The 23,495-nt window shown below is 53.0% G+C and overlaps 1 protein-coding gene across 8 annotated transcripts; it reads left to right on the top strand.

The window, feature by feature from the left end:
* VEGFA (vascular endothelial growth factor A) lies at positions 1-23,495 on the top strand. 8 transcript variants are annotated; one of them, XM_050894393.1, is made up of 9 exons: positions 1-783; positions 5,878-5,912; positions 9,528-9,536; positions 9,905-9,912; positions 12,045-12,241; positions 14,021-14,097; positions 14,513-14,545; positions 17,304-17,375; positions 21,004-23,495. In XM_050894393.1, the coding sequence occupies exons 1-9, from the start codon at positions 718-720 to the stop codon at positions 21,023-21,025; spliced, it is 519 nt and encodes a 172-aa protein (XP_050750350.1). In that variant the 5' UTR covers positions 1-717; the 3' UTR covers positions 21,026-23,495. The 8 variants fall into 8 exon arrangements, with proteins under 8 accessions (XP_050750350.1, XP_050750346.1, XP_050750345.1 ...); XM_050894389.1 differs by lacking the exons at positions 5,878-5,912; positions 9,528-9,536; positions 9,905-9,912 and adding exons at positions 6,837-6,888; positions 18,513-18,644 and having other exon boundaries at positions 17,304-17,357; XM_050894388.1 differs by lacking the exons at positions 5,878-5,912; positions 9,528-9,536; positions 9,905-9,912 and adding exons at positions 6,837-6,888; positions 18,513-18,644.

Below are 23,495 nucleotides of genomic sequence, written 5' to 3'. Positions count from 1 at the left end.
AGCCAGTTTGGATTTTTTTCTTTTTTTTTTTTAATATTACTGTTCTGATTTTTTTTTTTTTTTAAAGCGGTGGACAGAGAGAGGGAGAGAGAGACAGAGACAGAGAGGGCAGGAGGAAAGCGCTCTCTTCGTCCCCTCCGCCACCACCACCCCGACTTGCGGAGAGGGGTCGGGCCGAGCGGCGGCGGGATCAGCCCTTTCCCCCCGGGGAGGCGACCCCGGCTCGGGGAGCCGCCGGAGGCAGCCGCCGCGAAGAGGGGGCGCAGGAAAAGAGATGCATTGAAACTTTCCGCGCAAACTTTGGCGTGAGTGCGCGAAACCGAGCGAGCGCGGCGCGGGTGCCTGCCTGCCCCGGCGCGGGGAGAGCGGCCGCGGACGGGCGCCGCTGTGGAGCTCGGACTGCCCGGCGGCGGGGGCCGGGCGGCGGCGGGGCGGCCGCGGAGCCTGCGCTCGGCCCGGCGGAGCGCCCACCGAAAGCAGCAGCGGGGGCCGGCGGAGAGCCGGGCTTATGGAGGGGTGAAACCGGAGACCCCGAAGAGGAACCCCCCTTCCCCCGGAGCCCCTCGCAGCGCCCGGCCGGCGGCATCCCAGGAGGCGGCGGCCCCGGGCACGGAGGAGGCGCGGGCGAGAGCGCGGCGGGGCGGCGGCGGCGGCGGCGGCGGGGCGGCGGCGAGGCGGAGCGCGGCGGGCCCCGCTCCGCGGCGTGCGCCGGCAACCATGAACTTTCTGCTCACTTGGATCCACTGGGGGCTGGCGGCGCTGCTCTATCTGCAGAGCGCGGAGGTAAGCGGCGGCGACGGCGGCGGGACGGGGGCTTTGTGCCCCGCGTACGGGGGGGGGGGGGGCGGCGGAAAAGACTTCCCCCCCTTTTTTTTTTCCTCGGCCCCCTCCCCCCACCCCCCCCCCCCTTGCCTCCCACCTGCTCGGTGCGGTGCCGCCGCGCTGCTGGCACCGGGTCCGGGTGGGTGCCTGCAGCGCGCACACGTGTGTGTGCGTGCGTGCAATGCTGCAGCGGGGGGGCGGGGGGGGGGGGGGTGGAAGCGCTGCCCGGCGCTTCGAAGGCCCCCCCGAGCAGCCGGCGGCGGGGTGCGGAGTGCCCGCGCACATCTGCGCGCATTGCTCGCCCCCGGCGTGGGGCTCCCGGGGCGGCGGGGCCGGGGCCGGGGCCGGGGCCGGAGCGCTGCGCGGGGCGGCGCGGGGCAGGGAGGCAGCGCGCTGGCTTCTTGCATCAGCCTCGCCTCCCGTCCTCGGGTCTCCTGACATTGCAAAAGGGTGTTTCGGCGGTATTTGCCTTGGGTCCCAGCTCGGGTTCGTGCCGCCGAGTGGAGTTCAAAATACCTAGCTGGAAAAACAAATAGAGATCAAAGAGGACAAAATGGATCCTGAATTTCTTCCAGATTGAAAAAAAAAAATCAAAATACATATCTCCTGCACCGAGATTACAAACCCGCACATTCTTCTCTTCTCTTCCTCCTCAGTCACTTTTACTTTTGCCTCATTGTCATTCCTGAAGGATTAGAAACCAACTCTTCCTCCTTTTCTTTCTCTTTTTTTTTTTTTTAGAAAAAAGAAAGGCATCTCTCTGTGCAAACCTGTCCTATAAATCTGTCTGTTTTCTAAAGAGTCAAGAGGGCTGTGTTGCCAAGAGATATTAAGGGGTTTAGACAGAGTGCCCACGTGAAAGTGGCTGTTCGCGAGGCGGGCATGGATTACGTTTTAAAGGCTGTAACAGGTTAGTTCTCTCCTGCCATTTCTCCTCGGCACTTGGAGAGAACGCGGCCAGATAATCTCCCACAATCGTGAAAATAAACATCGCTTGCAAACTAATCAGTTATTCACATTGTTTGTTCAGCACCGATGCTGGAAGGTAACTCCCCCATTAGGAGCCATTTCAGCTGAAACTGAAGTCATGCAGGCACTGCACGCTTTGTTTCTAGCCTGTTATATCTCTACTTTCTCCAGTGACAGCCGCACATTAGGCTGTGCTCGGTGGGAACCGAGGCGCAGCTCTCGCTCGAGTGTGGCACAGAGCAGCTCCGTGCTGCCGGCCTGCCAGATCTGGCTCATGGGACAATTCTTTCCGCCCTCCGAGAGTTTTTTCACCGTCACCTAAAACAGGGGTTTCTTTGCTTCCCAGCTTCTCAGTAAACTTGCACAGTAGCGTCTGTTCCCCGCCTGTAGGTTAGACAAGTCTGCATCGGTGTCTAGTGATAATACCCTTTAACCCTCCCCTTGCTCCTTCTCCCCTCCCCTTCCTCTTCCCCAGAGGCGGAAACGGCGGATCAGGTAAGAGTCCAGGTCTGTCTCCTTAGGAGTCGCGTAAAAGCCTCGTGCTGCCTTTTCTCGTAGGCAGGAGGATGGTGCCAATGAGAAAAGAGAGGATAACGGTGGGAAAAAAAGTAGGGAAGAATTACGGGATGTCGGTGGGGCTGGGGGGAAATGTTGCGGGGACAGATACATGAGAGATTGCGAGATGTTCAGATAGCTGGGTGATGCGGGCCATATAAGTGCTCAGGCACATCGACGGTGAGGTCTGCCCTTCGGTTCTGTCCTTATTTGTCTGTTGATCGCACAGGCACCACGGTGATGGGAACGTTAGAAATACCAGCAGATCTCACGTAGGCAGCTTGACGATGACTCTGGGCATGGCAGAAGGCATGACTCTTCACGCCAGGACTAGAGTTTTGTGCTTTGATGATAATATTTATCTGTACTGTTAATCTGGCTGTTGTGCTGAATAAAACCTATCTAGCTAGCCAGGCGTGTTGGAGAGCATTAAATAAAAGCCCTGGCAGAGGCTGAGTTGGGAAAGCGGGGTCCAGCGCGTGTCAGGCAGCTTTCCTGAAGGCGAAGGAGGAGGGACGCAGGAATCACGGTGCTCGTCTGGTGAAGGTGGCAGGGGGATGACTCCTTACTGAGGGAGTTGTTACGGTCGCTCCTGCAGCAAGGCTGGGACGGTGGGAAATCGTGTCACGGTCGGGGCTGGGTGGTGCTGATGCCACAGGTGTCTGCCTCCACTGGTGGCGATAGCCTTTCTGTGCAGCAGAGGGAGGAAAAGGTGGTTTTGCATTGCCACCCTCCCAGCTGTTTGCCTGTGCTGAGCTGTAGTGCACAGTCCTCATGCCCCACAGGGTCAGAGAGGTTGCGTTGCTGTCCCCTTCCAGTCCCCCCTTTCTTAAAGAACGGGGGACAGTCGGTTGTTCCCCATCTTCCTTTGTCTGTGGGTCTTGGCGGCAGCCTGGTGGCAGGTCACCCCTGATGAGGGTCTGGGAACTCTTCCCTTCCTGCTCTGAGCTGCGGAGGGACCTGGATACACCAGCTGTATTGCCATAGGGAACAGGCAGCGATCAGACACCGAGGGAGGGAGAGCGAGCCTGTGACTGGACTGCTAATGATCGCACACCCACCAGGCTCCCTGCCTTTGGTGTGCCTCTGCGCCAGGCCACGATGGGGAGCCACCAGAACCTGCTTCCCCAGCCCGTAGGCAGCCGGGACGCAGCGGGTCACCTTCCCCAGAGCCGCTCCGGGCCCGTGCTCCGAGGACAGGCTGGGAGGAGGAGTGCTCCTTTGGGAGCAGGGAGAGGGCAGCCCGTGCTGACATCTCAGAGGGGCTCGCTGATTCCTGAGTAACCCCAAATCCACTCTCCTGTCCATCCTGCTCTGCGTCCGAGGTGCCTCGGCTGTGCTGGCAGCTTGCGGGATTACTGACCTCTGTCTGCATGTACAATGGAGAAGGAGTGCAGTGAGTCCCGTCCCCCCACCCCGTTAAGTAGGAACCGCTGAGAAGAATTTCTAGCGCCTAAGACGAAAAGTGCCTTAACTCCTGTCCCAGAGTCCCTCTCAAAGTGGATGGATTGTTTGTTCCAGTCCTAAACAGTTACAAAGCTCTTTTAATGAGGCTGCACAGATTAGGGGGAGGGGAAGGGAGAGAAAGAGTGCTGGTGGTGGTGGTGAGGGGGGTGATGGTTAGAGAGGAATGACTTGATTAACCTTTTCTCTCCCTTCAGAGAATAACTTGCTTTGGACAGGGGCTTGGGGAGAAGGGGGACAGGGAAGGTGCAGACACACGGATGGTGTGAAGTGGATTTATTTGTTAGGCAGGGTTTTATTCCACTGTGGGACGTGCATTCGCTGCGACCTGCAAAGGGCACAGAAAGGAGCTTCCCCTTGGTCAGCCCCATTCCTGGGGTTATTTATCCCCCTCTCGAGCCCAGGGATCGCTTCCACACCTCTGTGAAATGTTGAAAATCTACTGGAAGGAAATTGTGTTACAGAGCTGTTGGGTAATGCCAAAAGCCAGCAGAGGAGAGCGTGACCTTCAGGCTCCCACCGAAGGGCACGCTGGGCCTGCTTGTCCCTTGGAACGCTTTTGGTTCCCCATTGCCCGGTCTGATTTGTAGCAGGGTGGTTTAAAGTGAGGCACAAGCCCCTGCCTCACCTGCTGTTCTAGTGGATGGGCTTTGAGGGCACTAGCCACAGGTGAAAGGCACTGCTGAAAGGGCAGAAAAGTTTCTTGGTGTAGTGAGCAGAGAGCGTGTTACTGATAGTTCTGGGAAACCTTTCGGGTTTCTGCTGAGAGCTCCCCTGGGAGTGCTCAGAAGCTCTCTGCAGACTTCGTACTGATCTCGTTTCCCATCCTTGGGGTGGGATCGCAACCCAGGTCTAGGCGAGCGCTGGGAGAGTGCTCTGGCTCCTGCTCTAGTACATCGGGGCAGGGCGAGGTGCTGGCCAGGCGCGCGTGAGCAGTGAAAGTGTGTGGCTTGCTTCTGCTTCCCATCACCTGTGCACCATGGGTGCTTGCATGTGAGGAGGCGGTGGGCTTGGCAGCCGGCTGGGTGGTGTCGCATAGAGAATGGGTAGAATGACCCTCAAGGTGTCTCCGAGCTGATTTTGCTCAGTCCATCACGGTCATTCTGTGCGTGAACCAAAAATCCCTCTGCAAAAGGTCTTGGGGGCGTTGTGACTTGCATAAACTGACTTGGCTCGTGATCCTCTTCCGGTGCTACGACATAGATTGAGGCTTTTCTGCCCTTGATGCGGTTTTCTTTTGACCCATAGGTTGTCAGGCGCTGAGTGGCTTTGGAAGGCCGCTGCAACCTCCGCTGCCTCCATTTTGTTTGTGCTGTTGCAGTGACCTTCACACTTCAGGAATGAAACTGTTTCTAGGAACTTGCCTTTTAAACTGTTGTCACAGCACTGAGGTTGGGCACACAGCCCTCTCCTCCCCAGAGAAGAAAGAGATCCTCACATGGGGTGGCTCAGGTCTGGGCTGGTGAGTTATGCCCAGGTACAGAAAGATATTGGTTGAAGTGAGAAGCAAGGAGTTCGGTCAGGGGGACCTTAGACAAAGGGAACTGTGCACAGAGACAAAGGAACGGCTGGGAGAGGGGCTTCTAGGGCTTTGCTGGCTCTCTTGCCCCCTCCTTTTAAAAGCTGATCTTTTGGGCTGCTCGGATGGTGGTGCTGCCCTGTGCACAGGGCTGCCTAGAAGACCATAGGTGGCAGATTCCCGTTGTGAGCTTGGGGTGGACTTTGCCTGCTCCATTCAGTTCTGTCTCCGGCCACGAGATCAGAGGGCCTTTTTCTAAGCCTAAATGCAGCATATCGCTGAGGAAGCAGTATTTTGTATGTATCGCCACACTCTTTTGGGGCCTCTGCTGCAAGGCAGCAGGTTCTGGGGCGGATGGCATCACACAGGTGGCAACATACCTCGGAGAAGTGAAGAAAGCTGGGCATTTTTCGATTTTGGTTCAGAACAGAACAGCAGGGGGAAACCTGACTTGGCTGGAAAGTTACGTCAGAGCTAAAACCCTCACGCAGAGCAGGAAGAGTGGAGTTTTTGTTTCACCTGGAATTAAAAAGACTTCCTTAGTAAAGTGGCGTAACGCTTCTCCGTCCCGGTCTGGGGGTGGGTTACCTGTCGCCACTCCTGCCTGCGTCAGCGGCTTGGAAATGCCCCTCGGTTCCAAAAGGCAGCAGGAGTGAATACAGAGCTTGGGGCCTTTTTGGTTTTTGTCCGGGGGAAGCCGCGGGCAGGGCAGGGACAGGAGCCGCACTGCCGCTGGGCCACGCAGGGGCTGGGGACCGGGACCGGGACCGTTAGGTGAGGGCGCGCGTCGCCCTCCTTTCCAGAGGAGAGGAGGGAAACCCAGGCGGTTTGCCGGCGGCGTTCGCTGGCAAAGCGGTGCTGTCACAGTTAATCGCCCTGACACCCGGCCAGATACCAACACCTCGGTGGCCACCACTGCTCCTCGACAGACATCTGTGACATTGAGAGGGGAGCGATGCCCTTTCGCGCCTGGCCGCCCTTCTCCCCCCTCTGCGCTCCCGGGCCGGATTCACCTTCACGGGGGGAAATGGAGGCCCGGGTGAGAAGAGCAGTGCCCAGGCCCACCGCTCATGTCAGCGGTAGAAGGTCACCCCTGTTATTTTTCTCCCCCGGGCCCAGATTTGCTCTCCGTTTTTTGGCCGTAATCACTGAAAGCTCCTCCCGAGGGACGCGTTTCTCCCTTTGGGGCCTCTCTCGGGCCCGCCGCGCTGGAGGCCAGGCCGCCTCCCTCCCGCCTGCCCCTTCCCTCGGCCCGGGGCCGTCCCGCCCGCGCCGCCCGTGTCCCTCTCGGCTCCCCGGGGGACGGGGGGAACAAAAGCTCCCTCTGTGCCCGCCAGGGCGGCTGGAGGGGAACGGCTCCACCTCGGGGGGCGCCCCCTCCCGCCGGGGCCTCCCTCCGCCTCCTGCCCGGCGGGGCGGCGGCGGCGGGCGGCGGGCCCGGGCCCTCCCGCGCCCCGGGACCGCGTAACGGCTCCGTGTTGTGACTGATTTTCTGTTATCTTTGCAGTTGTCGAAGGCTGCTCCTGCCCTGGGGGATGGGGAGCGGAAACCCAATGAAGGTAAGCGCTGGGCGGCTTCCCGGCGGGCGGGGGCGGCCGGGGGCTCGGGGGAAGGAGGCCCGAGCCCCGGGAGCCGCCGGCGGCCAACACCGCCACCTCCCGGGGAGCGGCGGCGGGAGCGGGGGGCTGGCGGCGGGAGGCGACGCCGCCATTAACCCCTTCGCGGCGGCTGCGCCGCCCCCCGTGCCCACCCCTGCGGGCCCGGGGTGGCCGTGGGGTCGGACCGTGGGGCCGGGGTGGCCGTGGGGCCGCGCCGCGGGGCAGCCGCGGAGCCGGGGTGTGCAGCAGGGCTGGCCCAGCCCGCCGCTGGCTTCCCACAACTCTGAGGAAAACTGCGTGCGTGCGCTCGTGCACATACACACGCTCATTTATATATATATATATATACACACACGCGCGCGCGCGCGCGCACACAAAGAGCTGAGTAGCGGCGAACAGTTTGCTAGGGATTCGCCACAGTGCTGTAGGAAGGGATTTGTCATCTTCGCTGCCCGCCTCTTCCCCGGCGGCGCTGGCGGTGCCCAGCTGGGTGGCCAGGGCTGATCCCCGAACAAAGGCTGAAGCAGCACCCCGACTATCCCTAGACGGCAAGGCGGCAGGTCTCCAGGGGGAGAGGAGGAGAAAAGGGCAGCCCAGGATGATTTTCCAGAGTAGTGCCTCCTGACAGTCCCAGGTACCCCCCCAGTCAGGATATTGCTAAGTGCTGTACAGAGCCAGGCTCGGAAAAATATACCCTTTTCCTCCGGTTTGAGCTAGCAGCCTTAGTAGATTCAGGGGACAGCAGTGTGATCTGATAGGTTCTACTTAATTCGTTGCTGGTGGTCCAGTATGGACGGGATCATTGCCTGGTGAGGAAACGAGGTGGTGCCCCTGCAGCCGCTGTGATTTTGTGTCTCTCCGGCTGCCCAAAGTCCAGGCTGTGGCAGTGTCCTCTGCCTCATTAGTTTGCATGAGTAAACGTAGACCAGAAGAGCAGTCAGCCCCCAGGTTACTCAGAGATGCGTCCTGCAAGTGCCCTGTCTAGTGGAGCCCTGTGCGTTGCAGGAGGCTGGCTTTCTGTCTGCAGTCCTCGGTTCAGGAGCGGGGTAAAAGGGCTGTGGACTTTGGAACCTTCAGGCTGAGGTGATCATCAGCTGCTTTAAGACCATCCTGACCGTGTTTTCCCCATGCGTTCGTAGCAGAGCAGACCGCTCACTGCATGGCAGGGTCTGGCGAAGGTCTTGCAGGGTCCGCACGGGTTGTGACCTCCAGCGTTATTCCAGCTGGAGGTCAGCAGAGGGCTCTAGCACTGTGGGCCCAGATTGGCTTTTTTTTTTTTTTTTGTCGCACTCTATTTCAATTTCTGTAGCGTTATTGGTGTGACAGACTGCATGTGCGTTGCCAGAGGTTTGTGGCAGGCTGTGTTTGGGATAGGTGTCCATTTTGCATGGGCAAAATTTCTGATTTGCTGGTGGGCTGCCGCCTGTTGCGCTTGACCCTTGCTCCTGCTGAAGTCAACAGAATAGGGTTCAGTGACTCCAGAGGGATCAAGATGGAGCCTGCTGTGAGGCTTATTTTGGTAACGAGTCCTCTGCTGTTGGTAGAAAAGAGCTAGTGTCCTCATCTGTGCCATTGTTGTGTCCGACTACCTTCCTGGGGAGGGGAAGAATCAAACAATTTAATTCCCTGTCACAAGAAGGCTGATGGGATCGCGGGAGAAGTTGGTCTGGCAATGTGAGCGGTGAGACTTTGGTGCTATTGCCTTGGTGCTATTTCTGGTTCTGCGATGCAGATATATCTGTGAGCTAGAAATCAGGACTCTTGGCATTACCTTCCGGGCTCTACTTCTGTTCTGCTGTATGACCTTGGGGGTCCTCAGTTTCTTCTCTGTGAAGAGGAGACGATGATGTGCCTCTGTTCCACAGGGACAGTCCTGTAGTTCCTTCCACTGAAGCTCTTAGGGGCTTTGGGGTTGGGGTGAAAGGTGATTTTGTGTCCTTGGCCATTTTGTGCTTGCTCTGAGATGTCGAGCTGTGACAGGTTTTTATTTGGGATGGACTTACTCTGGTTGGAGACTGTAATTTTAACTTCAGCCCCTACCCTTTTGTGCTCAAGAGAGCCTTCCACATGTTTTGTGGCACGGGAAGTTGTAGAGGAGTCAGACAAACACTCTTTGTTTGTTCCACGAGAAAAGATTTTCTGGCATAAATAAAGGAAACCACTAGCACTTATGGCTGCACTTTTATTTTTAAAAGAACAGTGTGTCTGTATTGCTGCGAAGCCATTGACGGGGAGGGAGGCAAAATGATCATAGACTTGCTCCTTTTCTAGTCTAGCATGTTCCCACTCGACAGCTCCAAATTTGGACTTAATCCTGCCTGCTGTGGCTATGTCTGCCCTGAAGAGTTAATGTGGGCCCTGACTGGGTTTTAACCTTACTTCCCCTTCCATTCACAAAGAAGAACCTCTGACTCAAATCTGGAGGTGTTTTGCAGGGTAGGGGTGTGGGTTAAATGTGGGATTAACTTTTAACATGGCTGAAGCCCATATTGCAGGAAGGGAGCAGGCCAAGTGGTGGTAGTCCTTCAGTGACCTTCTTGTGTTTCCCCATGAAAGACAGACCTTCCGTCCCTGATACAACCAGTGGAAAGGAAGCACAGACTGAATCAGCCTGGCAAAGCGTGGAATATGACTCCCGGTACATAGGAGTAAGTGTAGGTACGGTAGCAGGGGCAGGGCTTTGCTGTGAGGATGACTGTACCTCAGTCATGCGCTCCGGTTTGGGTGCTATCTGTGCAAATGAACTATGGAGCATTACACAGTCTCCGTGTAAATGCTCTGGGTCCAGCAAAATCAAGGCAACGCGCCTTTCGTGGCAGGATCTTCTGAGCGGCAGCTGGAGAAAGATTCCCCATTTCCTTTTCAGAGGCTGATTCAGACTTTGGAAAATCATCATATGTTAAAGGAAAGGCAAAAACTCCCAGATTCTTTATGGGAAGAATTTGGTCCTGTCAAATCTCCCAGATCTCAAGTATAGTCATCAGGGTGCAGCCGTGAAAGTAAAGGCGCTGCAAAAGAAGTTGAATGTGCTGTTCTGTGGCCAATCTGTAGTCCGGATTCTCTGGTGTAATCCAGCTGCTTGCGCAGTGCAAACATTTAGAAAGCGTGGCAGACGTGAATCAGTTTCACTTCAGTTTTCTACTCTGTTTTGGTTTCTGCCTCCCTTATGCCCCAGACTACTGTGGTGAGCAGCATTTGATCTGCACAGGTAACTGCTGCTTTCCCTCCCTGTTCTCTTTCCTTCCCCCCCTCAGCGTAGGTCTGTAAGCATTTTTATCCAGAACAGTGCCTTTACTGCCAGAGTTCCCAGATCCTTTCTGCTGGCACAATGTGAATAATCAACAGTGCAGTGCAGCGGCTGTCATTGTGTCTGCAGAATTTCCCACATATTAAATTGTTCAACTTGTTGGAACATAGGCGGTGACTGAGGTCACTCCGAAGGGGAACGGGAAGAAGGAGGTAGCCGCAGACAAGATAGGAGAACAGACAGGGGGCATACTGCAGTTAGGGGAGGAGGGAAGAGGAAGGGAAGGGACAAGGAACAGAAACATGCTGTCTTCTAGACAAGGAATACCAACAAGCAGTCCATGCCTGCCAGGCTACATTTCCCTTTCACAAGCCACTTTCTCTTTTAATAGCTGCTCACGCTCTCTGACACTTCAAACTCGCTGGGTGGAAGCTCCTCCCCTCTTGTACCCGCTCTCAGCACTGTGGCACTGTCAGCTCTGCATGACCTAGAATTAACTTTCAACAATTAACTGCGGGCTGTGAGCTCCAAGCCCTGCAGCTTTTGCATTTTTGTGGCAAAGTAACCTTTATGCCAGTTTGTCACAAGTTCAGGGCACTTTAGAAACGCTTACTGGAGACCATTTTTTTCCATGATGCAAGCAGTTTGCTCTTATCACTCAGAGTTATCAACCTTGGTGCTGTAGGACTCTGCATACTGTACAGGTGGATCATTATAGTGCATAACAGCATGGGGCAGGTACTATCTCTTTGTGCGTACTCTTATCCTCTGCTCCATTTGAGACATCCTCCTTTGCCTGTGTGCTGGTAGAGCTAGGAGGCTTGGCGGGCTCCAGGTGCTCACTGTTTGCAGAACTGTACTAGCAGCTGGGTTTTGTGCGTGTGTACTTATCTATCCTATCTCTCATCTCTTTAAATCTCTCCAACCCTTGACCAAGCAGCAAAATGAAGCTTTGGCAAGAGACTGGGAAACATTGAGAAACGCTTGTGAAATCAGTGCAGATCGCAAGCAGTTACTGTTTGCTCCATTCGTAGGGAAGGCAGAGGATAATGGCAGATCCACCCTGTTCCCCCTCCCACACTGCCTCATTGTGGTTCATTAGCCAAGTATATGGTCTAGTCAATCCTGGGGTGCTGTGGGTTTGCTTTGAATCTTTCAGTGGGTGGCTTGATTCCTTGGTCTGGGAAAGTGGTCAGTGTGGAGACACGGAGGCTGTGACTTGTAGCAGGTGCTATCATTGTTCTGAGGTGCCTGTTGAGGTGGATGTTCTGCATGGGCAAAAGAGGTAGCTGACAGGAAGAGTGAAGATACGCGGATGCATGGTTCAGAACCCTCTGCTTGTTCTTGGAAGTGTCTCTGCATCGAGGTCTGTAGAAAGGATGCTTCTGGCTTATCCCCTTGCCTTCTAAAACCCACTGAGGCATCCACTGGCTGTCTTGAAAGGCAGAAAAAGGCAAACCAGTGAAGGGCCTTAATCCAGAGCGCAGATCACCTGCAGCAGCCTTGGGTGCTTTTTGACTAAGCTAATATGCTTAGCGGCAGCATATCCGAGAGTATGGGGGATAGCAGGGAAGGGGTTTGGGGAGGAGGCACCTGTGGGATGCATCATGGTGTCAGGGAGGCAAATAGTGAGGCTCTCTTGTCTATCTTGCCTCTGCCCTGAAGCAGCAGTAGGAAGAGATTGTCTCTTTCTCTTCCCCGCTTGATTTGTGTGTGTGTGTAGGGCAGAGACAAAGGACTTAGGCCTGCAAGACTGTTAGTGAAGAGCATAGGGTAGATGTGTTGCAACTGTCTGGCTCGTTTTAGGGGGCAAAGCACTAGACGTTCTTGAGCTAAGTTTGCATTAACTTATTCCCTCCATTCCTTTTAGTTATCAAATTCCTGGAAGTCTACGAGCGCAGCTTCTGCAGGACAATTGAGACCCTGGTGGACATTTTCCAGGAGTACCCCGATGAGGTGGAGTACATATTCAAGCCATCCTGTGTGCCTCTGATGAGATGTGCGGGTTGCTGCGGCGATGAGGGCCTAGAATGTGTCCCTGTGGATGTGTACAACGTCACGATGGAGGTGAGGGCCCAGCTTGCAAGCTGGCATGCTTGGGTGGAAGGAAGCAAGTCAGCCATCACAGCTACCCCAAGTCCCAGCTCCCAGCTAATTCAGAGGAAGGGCAGCCTACCCCAGGGAGCTGGAGATTGTTGGATCAGGAGGGCTCACCTCTCTCCTGACCCTTCTGCCCAGCATTACACCATGCGGGGTTAAAAGATGAGTTGCCCATGTCTGTTCAAGGCTAAGAGGAGAATCTGGTTTTTGGCTCTGACCTCGCTAGTGCCCAAATACAGTAGCTAGGAGCATGCAAAGGAGCATTTTTGCAAAGCAGAGAATGCAAAGGAGCATTTCTGGTGCTGTTATCTTTGAGGCCCCAAAGGAGATACTCTTTGGGCCCTTGCTCCACCTTAACTCTGTCCACACAGCTGTTGCTCTGAAGGCAGCTGAGTAGTGCAAAAGGGGAAAGCCTGTCAGTACTCTCTCCTGGAGGGCATGTGAGGTCAGCCTTTACCAACAGAGCAGGGGATTTGGGTCATTAGCTACATTGGCACAGCAGGGGTGGAAAGGGGCTCTAAGAAACACGCTGCTTCAGTGTCAAGTGGAAAAGCCTTTCTGCCTCTGGGCGTCCTCCTCCTTTGTTTGGAGGCTGCTGAATTCATTCCTTGGAAGAGACAGAGATGGCTGTGATAGCAAAGGCTGGGCACATAGGGAAGATGCAAACTCTGCTTTAGAGAGCTTTGTCACTGCTCTTATCTGCCAGCCTGGATGCCAGCTTGCATCCACAATGGTGCTGGTGCCCATTACCCTTAACCCATAGCTCCCTCACCTACTTTTGTCCCTCATTCTCTTGAATGGCCACTGTAAATATTGCCATCACTTTTTGATATGGATGAGAGACATGCAGGACTAAGTGATTAACCAGCAAGCTCTTTTTACTTGTCGTTTGAGCTGTGTTTGAACTCTGGCGGAGAACCTGTCTGTGCCCTTCCATGGTTCCCCATACTGCTTTTCCACTTGCAGGCTCCACCCTGGGCCAGAGCATACTAGCATGGTGTAGCTAGGGATGGTTTTCTTCCCACCATTCCTTGCTGAATTACAGTTTTTGGCTGGTATGCCTGCATGCCTGTAAAGGGTCAGAGGCACTTGAGCAGATCTCTGGTGCAAATGCTAGAGCTAGTGGTCCAGCCAGGTTCTGGGTTGAGAGACTGTGACAATACATGCATAGTTTCTAATATAACTTCCCTGGAGGCACGTGGGGCTGGGGAATGGGCAATGTCTGGCTCTGCAGGGCTGTTTTAAGCACAGATCACCAGATTTACTTTGTGTGTCAAGTCACTGAGAAAGTGAGTTGTCAGCTGGGAAGGAATGGTGGCTTAGGGAAAAGGAGTCGGACATGGAATTTTTGCTTTAGGCCTTTGCGTTAGACTGAAGCATGCTTCTACGTGAGAGCAGGCTGGATGCTCCATTACTGTCTCTCTAGCATTGACCAGGGATGGCTCAGTGAGAACCTTGCTATGGTGTTACGCCCTCTCCCGTGCCTGTCTCCAAGGCAGTCCACCAGTGCTGGCACCTTGCATGCATGAGCAAACAGAGCTTTGGCACGAGTCTGGTGTTGCCGCTTGCTTGTGATCAAAGGCCTTCCCTGACTGGGAGAGTGGGGCCTCAAAGCCAGCTCAAACTCTGCCATGCTCTTCCCAGGAGCACCTGGGGTGCAAATGCTTTGCCGCGCAGCAGGCTGATTTGGAGCTGTGAATATAAATAGTGAATGGGCAGTGACCCTCTTTGTTTCTTTCATTCCAGATCATGAGAATTAAACCCCATCAGAGTCAGCACATAGCGCACATGAGCTTCTTACAGCACAGTAAATGTGACTGCAGGTGAGAATGGAGCAGCACTGGTTCCTTTTGCAATAAACTTATTCTGAGCCTTTCCTTTTTTCTGCCATTGGGTTGGGACTGTTGTCCAGAGGCTTCTGCAGTCTCCTCAGTTGGTTTGCAGTGGGATGGCTGAGCCTGGGAAAAGAAGTCCTTTGCTGGCGAGGCTCCTCCATCTCTAGATATCACAGGCGGACAATGCTAGCCTGCAACCTGGGGTCTTTTGGCACTGGCTGCCAGTGAGGTGCAACAGGAGAGCAAACGCTTTGAGAAGGACCACTTAACCTGTGCCATGGGCATCCTGCAAATGTCAGCTGTACATGTCCTTCCCTGGACTTGGCGGGAACTGGGGATAATACTGGAAGCATATGTGGTAAGCTCCCTTCTAATGAGGTCTTTGTTCTCTCTTCCCCCACAGACCAAAGAAAGATGTCAAAAACAAACAAGAAAAGTAAGTGACAAGCCTTTCCTCCATTCTCTTTTGGTGGTCGGTTGGCGTTTCCTCTCCCCACTGCCCCTTGCCCTTTTCTTTGGTTGGAGATACTCACTTTGAGAAGGTGTTTTTGGAAATGGCATATGGTAGTGCATGGGGCGACACTCTGAATCCGTTCTAGGTGGGCACAGAAACCCAGATCTGATGGTCCTTCCTTCATGCCGCAGACCTGGAGCTTGCATGACCCACAGCCATGGCAGTCATTCCTAATGCTTTATCCCGAGTCAGGGAAGTCCCGTCGTGTGTGTCCTACCAGAACGGATTCAAGGTGCAGCCCCCATTCTCCCTTCCCTCTTCCTGGGGTGTTTCTGGTTACTGCAAATTGCTGCCTTTCTTTATTATTAATTTTTTTCTTGCTGCTTGAGTGAGTACTTGCTGGCTTCTTTCACAGCAGCTTGGGTAGGAACTCTGCTGGCTACAGGGAGAGGTGGCAATAGAGGCCTGGTGGAGGCAGGACTGATGCCATGCAGGATGTGACGCTGGTTTTGGTTGGGTGGGGGCTCGGGAGGGTGCAAGGGGAGGTGGATATCCTAGCTGGGTCTCGGTGGAGGCTCTCATGAGAGTTTTTTTCAATCTGATGGATTTGCTCTGGTGACCTGAAGGAGGTTAAGGCACAACCTTCCCTTTCCTTCTTCCCCAAAGTAAAAAGGTTGTGGAAAGTAGAGAAATAAGCTCTCGTCCTGCAGTAGTCGCAGGGACGATCACAAAATGTGGAACAACATCGAAAAGAAAGAGTGACCTCTCTGGGTGAGAGGGTCAGCTGGACTGCGCATGGCTGGGATAGCGACTCTGCCATTTAGAGGTGCAGAGTTGGAGAGTTAAGGGGCTGAATATTGGGAGATGAGGCTGAAACAGAGAGAGCAAGCGGGAGAGTGAGAGAACTTCTTTCACCCCTCTCCTGGTGGTTGTATATTTCTAGCTGCCTTCCAGCCTCTCCTCCTCCCCCTGGAAATCTGTTCCTGGCTGCATTGGGCTGCGTGCAGCCAACACTCCTCTCTGTGCAGGGCCGTGTCGGGGATGGTCGGTCTGCGTGGCTCTGTGATTTGAAGGTGTGCGAGAGTTGGGTCTGTGTGAACTCTGGTGAGGATGGGGTGTGGGTGAAGCAGCCAGCCCGGACTGTGTTGCATTCCCTTTCCTCTTCTAACAGCACCTTGCCTGCTCTTTGCTGGTTCTGCGCTCCCCGGGGAAGGAAGGGAAGGGATGGGAGAGATTGGTGTGCTTTGATTTGTGCTGGATTGAAAGTCCTGTTATATTGGTGCCCCTCTCCTCCCTTCAGGTTGATTTTCCTCCCCTCACCGCCTCCCTGTGACTCCTGACATGTAGGGCAGAGGCTGGGAGCGAGCTGATGCTCTGACACTCATTCCAGTGAGACGACTTGAACAGGGCCTAAGAAACACCTATGGTGCTTTCCCTTCTGTCCCCCCATGTCCCCTCGACAGCTCCCTCCCGAGGTGGGCTGCGCCAGGGAACGAGGGAGCCTTTGCTGAACTGCCACAGTGCTGGGGCTCACTTCCCTGACAAGCCCTGGTGCTTTGCCTAGGGCCTTCTCCTTGCATGTCTCTCCCTTGGTCCTGTGCTAATGTGGCTCAAGGAGCAGTGCAGGCTCCAGCCTCCCTCCCTCCCTGTGCTCTCACTGGCCTGTAGGGATCCACAGTTAGTGTCCAGGCCTGCACATCCTAGCTGCTGCCTGTCCCAGCTCCTGCCCAAGATTCAGGAGCAACTGGTGAATTTTTCAGAATGGAGTCAGTGCCTTGGCTCCGTCCGCTTGTCTGTCTGGCAGATCCATGTGGAAGGCAAGGGAAGGGAGGGGAAGGAGGGAAGATCTGAAAGCTGCTTGCTGGTTATCTCCTGGGTGTCATAACTAGGTCAGGCCTCCCTCTTTCCCCTTTGGTCCTCAGGGTGGAGGCTGCCAGAGGGGATGTTAGCAGACATCCAGCAAGGTCTCCTGGAGTCCTCCAAACCGCAGGCAGGAGGTGGGGTGGGTGAGCAGAGCCTTCAGGCTAGATAGCCCTCTCCCACACAGCACTGCTGTGTAGACCAGGTCTCTCCCCTTGTCTGCGGGGTGCTGAGGCCAGGCCCCCTTTGCTCCCATCCCAAGGCAGGATTACCGCCAGCCCTGCAGCAGAGCTGTTGGAGCTCGGCTGTCCCCTCCTAGGCCCAGTGCTGGGCAGTGTGTCAGGTCAGAGCCGTTTCCTTTTCCCTGGGGAGAGCCCCTCCGCTCAGGTTGCCTCTCGTCAGTCAGTGTGCGCCCACGCTTGTCGCCTGGAACGGTTGTCTGCACTCACTGCAGTTGCGTGATGCTTTCACGAAGCTTTCTGTTCCACCCCCCTCGCCCCCTGTCCCTTTCCCACTGCCCCTCTCTGGAGGGGGCAGGTGCCCCTCCGAGGCTCCAGCAGATCCGCCTCAGCTGGCAGCAGCCCTCCTGGAGGTGGTCTCTGCTGAGTCCCTTGGTGTTGGCTTGGCTGTGGGCAGGCTGGTTGCGGTGCTCGCAGGAGCGCAAGGAGGGCCGGTGAATGTGTGTGCGAGGTGGAGAACTGTGCTTCGGCCCCGGGACTTGCCCTCCAGTCCTGCCTCATGTGCTTCCCCCCTCCCAGCAAGGCACATGGCTGTATTTTTTTTCTCTTCTTCCTTGCGTTTTCTTCCGTTTTCTCTCTCTCCCCCTTTCTTTTCTTCTCTCTCTCTCTCTCTCTCTCTCTTTTTTTTGTTTTTCTTCCAGAAAATCAAAACGAGGAAAGGGGAAGGGTCAAAAGAGAAAGCGCAAGAAAGGCCGGTACAAACCACCCAGCTTGTACGTTTGTGTCCTCTGCTTGTAGACTCTCTTCCCTCCCTCTCCCCAAACCAATCCGCCTGCTTGCTGCTCACTCAAATCTCACCCTCCCCTCCCAGTCACTGGTGGGCTGCAGATCCTGCAGGGGCAGCACTGGTGGTGGCACCGCTCTGTCACTAAGGGTATCTCAGGGAAGGTGGCTTTAGCTTGCTTGGCTCTCTAATCATCAGTGGCGACCATTTTCCCAAGGCGCAAGAGCGCGGGTGGGTGGGTGAGCGCCCTGCACCTCTTTTCCATGCATTCTGGTTGCAACTCTGTCGTCCGCTTTCCCCGACTCATCTTGTGCCCTCACTGCTACGACCACTGGTGACAGGCAGGCTGGCATCTGCCGTGCATGTGTGTGTGTGCGTGCGTGCGCGCGTGTGCGTGCGTGTCTGGTGGAGTCACAGGCGGAGAGGAGAGGTGGGACGGTGGGAAGCCGGAGAGGGGGTGCTGGGGAAGTGGGGGGCACTCGCTCTCTTTTTCTCTCTCTTTCTGCTGGATTTGGTGGCTTCTCTCTCCCTGTCTCTGTCTCTTTTGCTCTGCCTCTCTCACGGTGGTTCACAGAATTCTGCATTGTAAATTCACGGCCCCTCTGTAGGAGCCTCGTAGGTGGCAAGGTTGGGATGGGGCTTACAGAAAGGAGGGCAGTGCCGGCTGCAGGGGTAAGCACATGATGCTAGAGCCCAGCTGCTTTCCAGGGGAGGAGAGACCCTGTGTATTTAACTCGTTTAGCTGCTGGCCTCTTTCTACTCAAATAGCCCACTTCAGAGAACTCCTTTCATTGATACGTCAATAGCTGGTTGGGACCTCTCACCTTCCCATCCTTGCTTTCCCCTTCTTCCTCCCTCTGGCCTGTGCCAATGGATCCAATGCAGCATTTGTGAATACTGTGCAGAGAAGCCTGTTTTCTTTCTCTTTACGCTAATGCAAGGGGGTGCTGTCCTGGGGCTGCTGGGGTGCTGCTGGAAAATCCATCAGCCCGCGATGCTCCAGTGGGCAGCATGGGGGCTGCGGGAGGGGGCAAGGGGATTGCTTTGATGTTCAGGGTGTTGCATGTGTATTTTCTTTCTGCTGAAGCGCTGTAGCTTAGACATCTTTCCTTTTGCCTTTTTGCAGTCACTGTGAGCCTTGCTCAGAGAGGAGAAAGCACTTGTTTGTACAAGATCCCCAGACCTGTAAATGTTCCTGCAAATTCACAGACTCACGTTGCAAGTCGAGGCAGCTTGAGTTAAACGAGCGCACTTGCAGGTTTGTGTCCTGAAGGATGAAAGAGAAACACACAAAAAGAAAGAGAGAGAAAGAGGGGGGAGCTTGCTTCCTGCTGACTTCTGGCACCAGTGCTATATGATTACTTCTTTTCTCTGTCCTACGTGGGCCAGAGGGCAGAGGGGCTAACTAAGATGAGGACAGAGTTTCCCTGTGTCAAAGGGCGGCTGTGCGTTTCAGATGTGCTGTCAGGACTTGGACGGGGACGGCTCCCAGAGACAGGGCGTTTGTATCTAAGATATCCTTTCCCGTAGAACAAGATAACGGAGCATGTTTTTGAGGTAGCCGGGGGAGGGTCTGTAGCCCTCTGTACATTATCTGTATGCAACTCTGAGCGTACTGTTGGACAAAGACAAATCCTTAGCTGACTAGGATTTAACCACCCCTGTCTTCCAAGCCCTTTTTATGCGGCTTGTGGACACTCTGCTGTGTGCAGAGTGAGGAAAGCCAGGCCAGGAGCCTCCCTCAAGGCTGTCCCCTCATTCTCCTTTGCCTCTTTGTTCTTCTGAAAGCCAGGGAGAGCACCCTGTCCTCTTGCACTGTGCTCACAGTTCCCTGTCCATGTCTTGGCCAGAGTTGTGGTTTGAGGGGCTGCACTCAGGGCTGTGACGTGGGATACAGCAGGATTAGGTCTGTCTCTGGGTGAAGGCAGGCAGAGGTCTGTATTTCAGGTGTGAGGTGGGAGACGCAAAGACACTGTGTGGTTAGTGTTTGTTCAGAGATCCATGCTGTGCATGTGTCATCTGAGTGCTACCTGTCACGCACCATCTGTGGCATAGATGTGCAGAAACTGATTCCTGGTTCTCACCTGAGCGCTTTGGTGAACTCAGTGAGGTCTCTTGACTTGCACCAGCTGTGTGTGCATCTCTGATGTGGGATCATCCTATGTATCCAGAGAGAGACATAGAAATGGGGTTGCTAATGAGCCCTTGGCTGTGACTCTGAACTCAGGTCCCTTTCACAGAGATCTAGGAGATTCCTCATGTCAAGAGAATATTGCAGTGGCAGCGGCTGGATGGGAGAGAGTAAGGGAGAGAGATCCAGGGTCCTCTGTGGCTACATGCTGAAAGAGGAGACATCCATTTGCTTCCATTTGCCTGCCTGGAATTGGCTAGGTGACTAAGGCTGCTACAAGTAGCAAGTGCTTCCTTTGGGTGTGAAAATGCTTTGTGCCTAAACCAGAGAGGCATTGGCACTGCCTGTGTGGTGGAAACTTCTGTATACAGAGGAATTTTCTGGGGTGCTGTAATTTCAGTGGGAAAGTAGTTGATGGAGGGGCCAGAATAGAGCAGCTTCTGGAGTTAAACTTCTCCCAGCAAGCATAACCCCTGAAGCGTGAGACCAGACCTAACTTTGGCCTTTTCCCTCTGCTCCTGTTCCCAAACCCCAGAATAACTGGAAATTACCCTACAGAGTTTGAAGGGTGAGAAATAGTAACAAATACAAAGAAAAACCAAACAATACTCCAAAGAAGTCATGATGGCAAAAGGGGTTTACTAGTTTCTCTTACTAGTCCCTCTCTGTGGTGGGATAATTGGCACTAAGGGAGGTTTCCAGAGCTGGTGTATTGGCCAGAAAGATAGGAAGGAGCCATAGGAGTGGGTAGCTTGCTTGTTTCCAGAGCTGGTGTATTGGCCAGAAAGACAGGAAAGAGTCATAGGAGTGGGTAGCTTGCTTGTTTCCAGATAAAAAGCTGGTTAAGCTGAAGTTCCTCATGCTCTTTCTTGTAGGATTAGAATTGGGCCCTACAGGGGAGGGTAAATTCTCATTTCTCCTGCTGCTTCTTCAGGCTGCTGCTGCTGTTCTCTGGTGCTAACCCCTGTTCATGGCAGCTAGTGGAATGAGAGGCACTTTCTTTTCACCTTCTTGCCTGCATGAGGCCTTGTTGTCTGCACTGCTTCCAACCCAAACAACGGGCTAGGTGGAGAGCTGAGGGAGTATGTCTTTCTGCATGCATTGCTTAGCCTTGTTTTTCTGTGTGTTTGTGTGTATCTATGTGCGCATGGTGTGAGAGGGTGCAAATGACACTCAGCTCGTCTGTGAGGCAGCCTCTGATTCTACTCCTAAATTTACCCCTGTACTAGTATCCCCCCTCCCACCCCGTCTAAGTGAGCCTGGGGGAGTAGAATTCATTGACCCATTCACGGGTCGAGATTCTCAGCTGTTTTGCCCCATCTGCACAGCACTTCACCCCACCAGTGACGTCATGCCATGTATTAACACCATGTGCTCTTAAACACATTAGCCACCTCCCTTCCTTCCCTTCCCTGTCGTTCTTGCACCCCCATCACAAACATTAACCCTTCCTCTCTTTTTTTTCCTTCCCTCTCCTCTCTGACAGATGTGAAAAACCGAGACGGTGAGCAGCGGAAAAGAAGGGGGAACAGCCCTGTTTCTGGAGCCTGATTTCTCGCCTGGACAGAAAAAAACAAAACAAAACACTAATCCAAATGAACCCTAAAAATGAAGGATCGGTAGAGCACAGCACTTTCAGTACGGACGATGGACTCCGGAAGGAACATTCCCCAAGGCACCCGCCGCACAGAATTCACCTTTGGGTTTTGAACTGTTTTATTTTATTTTTCTTTTCATGCTGCTAAATAACAGAGCCAGGAAGACTATAGGGGTGTATTTGATGGGTTTTCCCATGCATACATATATATGTGTGTATACATGCATATACATATATATATATGTATATATATTTTAACCACATCTATATATACATATATGTATATCTTAACCACACACACACACATATATATATAATATATATATATATACTGATTATTTTTTTTTAACATTGCTAATGTTATTGGTGTCTTCACTGGATAATACTCGACTGCTGTGGACACAAGCGGGCTACTTGGGGCATAAGAAACAAGCTAAGACTGGACTTGAGTAGAAGCGCTGGGTGTAAACTTCTTAACTCTAACTGACTTGTGCGGCCTCCGCTGTTTCTCTGTAGAGTGTGCTGTACCACAAACCACCTTCTCCTTGCCTGGGACAGGGAGGAGAGGTGATGGAGAGGATGGGCGGGGAGTTCCAAAGAGCGGCATCCTAGGGTGCGATGGGTCAAAGGCCAAGGAAATGGCCGTCTCCGTGATCAAGGATTCCTCCTCCCCTCTCTTCCCCCAATCTTCGCCCTTACTCGTCTCATAACCTGCCTGCCTTGCTGGGACATGGGATGTCAGTGTACATTTTGCGTTGACTTTATTCGCTATAGAAACTTTGCCAGAGAGACATGCTGGCTTCTCTTAAGGATGGTGGGCAGCTGATGCGCACTAACTTTCCATTCAAGGAAGTATCACAGGAGTCTAGATTTCCCGCCCTTGGTGGCTGCAAAAGGACACAAGGCCTACAGTGTGCTGAAGCAAGAATGGGGACCGGTGCATAGCCACGCAGTTGTTCAGCACTGTCTGCTTTCTTCATGCACAGAGCTGCCACTCAAGAGCATCCAAGATGCTTACGGAACATTTCTGGAAAGGGATATTAATCAAAAGTATATACACAGTAGGGGGGTGTGTGTGTGTATGCGAATGTGTGCATTTGTGTCTGTGTGTATGTATGTTTAATTTTTTCTCTCTTTTTTATATATATATATTTATTTTTATACATATATATATATAAAAAAATAATATATATGTATGCCAAGATTGAGGGGGGGAAAAAAGAAAGCAACTTTTGCTGCCTTCAGTTTGCGTGCCTGGTGTGAATGACCCTTAAGAACGTCAAGGTTTTTTTTTTTTTATGACGTACTGTAAATATCAGGCCCCTTTTCCACGTCTTGAGCTGGGGAATCAAATGTGAAGGCAGCCAGAATCCCTAAGCCGTGTCTGAGAATCTTGGCTATGTGTGTATCTGCAATATATGCTGTGGCGTATGTGAAACCCACCTTACACACGTGCGCACACACACACACCCCTGAAAGCGTGTTTGTACGTCTATGTGGATATATATAATCTAGTTCTGTGATTAAAATTATTAATAATAATAATAATAATAATCAAAAAGGTACTCGGTCTGTGTCAGAATGCTGCCAAACATCATCTGCAATTGAATTTTCAACGCCTGATAATGTACAACACGGAAAGCTTCCAAAAAGACAAGACAGTCTAAAAACAGACTCACAACAAGCGACTACTAACCACTAGGAACTCCCCATCCGACTGATGGCTTTCAGAAGGAGAAAAAACACACGGGTGGGTGCTTGCATCTGCAATGTATAATACTCATGCTGCATCGTGCGCAAGACAGAGGCTTCCGATGGGGGGAGGGAAGAGAAAGTGTTTTATATACTTATTTAATATCCCTTTTTAAATTAGAAATTAAACAGATAATTTAATTAAAGAGTAGGGATTTTTCAGTATTCTTTGTTAATATTTAATTTCAACTATTTATAAGCCGTACCTCCTTTTTTTTTTTTTTTTTATTTGTACTGGTTGTGTATAAATTTAACCTTCCTGTTGTCCCGTCCCATCTCTCCCCAATTGTTGGCAGAGTCAGTAGCATGTTATGGGCAGTTATTTAATTAATTTCTCTAACACCTACCCCTACACATTCCTATTGAGACAAGGGTTAGATATACATCTACATACTATATATATATTTGGCTATGTGTTTGTATATATATATATATGTTTATGTATATGTGTGATTCGGATTAAATAAACGCTACGATTTTTTTATATATGTAAAAAGAAGAAACAGGAAAAATAGAAAATTCTACATCTTGAATCTCTCTCCTTTTTAATTTTAATATTTGTTATCATTTTATTTATTGGTGCTACTGTTTATCTGTAATAATTGCGGGGAAAAAAGATATTAACACTA

Source organism: Gymnogyps californianus, chromosome 3 (genome assembly GCF_018139145.2).
Source record: "Gymnogyps californianus isolate 813 chromosome 3, ASM1813914v2, whole genome shotgun sequence".
NCBI lineage: Eukaryota > Metazoa > Chordata > Aves > Accipitriformes > Cathartidae > Gymnogyps > Gymnogyps californianus.
This window is presented reverse-complemented; position numbering and strand designations above follow the sequence as displayed.

What these genes read in the sequence shown, in the direction of transcription:
- VEGFA (XM_050894388.1), top strand. Translation starts at nt 718, where the DNA reads ATGAACTTTCTGCTCACTTGGATCCACTGGGGGCTGGCGGCGCTGCTC. An exon ending in CGGTACAAACCACCCAGCTT is followed by an intron (nt 17,376 to 18,512) that starts GTACGTTTGTGT and finishes GCCTTTTTGCAG; the next exon opens with TCACTGTGAGCCTTGCTCAG. An exon ending in TTAAACGAGCGCACTTGCAG is followed by an intron (nt 18,645 to 21,003) that starts GTTTGTGTCCTG and finishes CCTCTCTGACAG; the next exon opens with ATGTGAAAAACCGAGACGGT.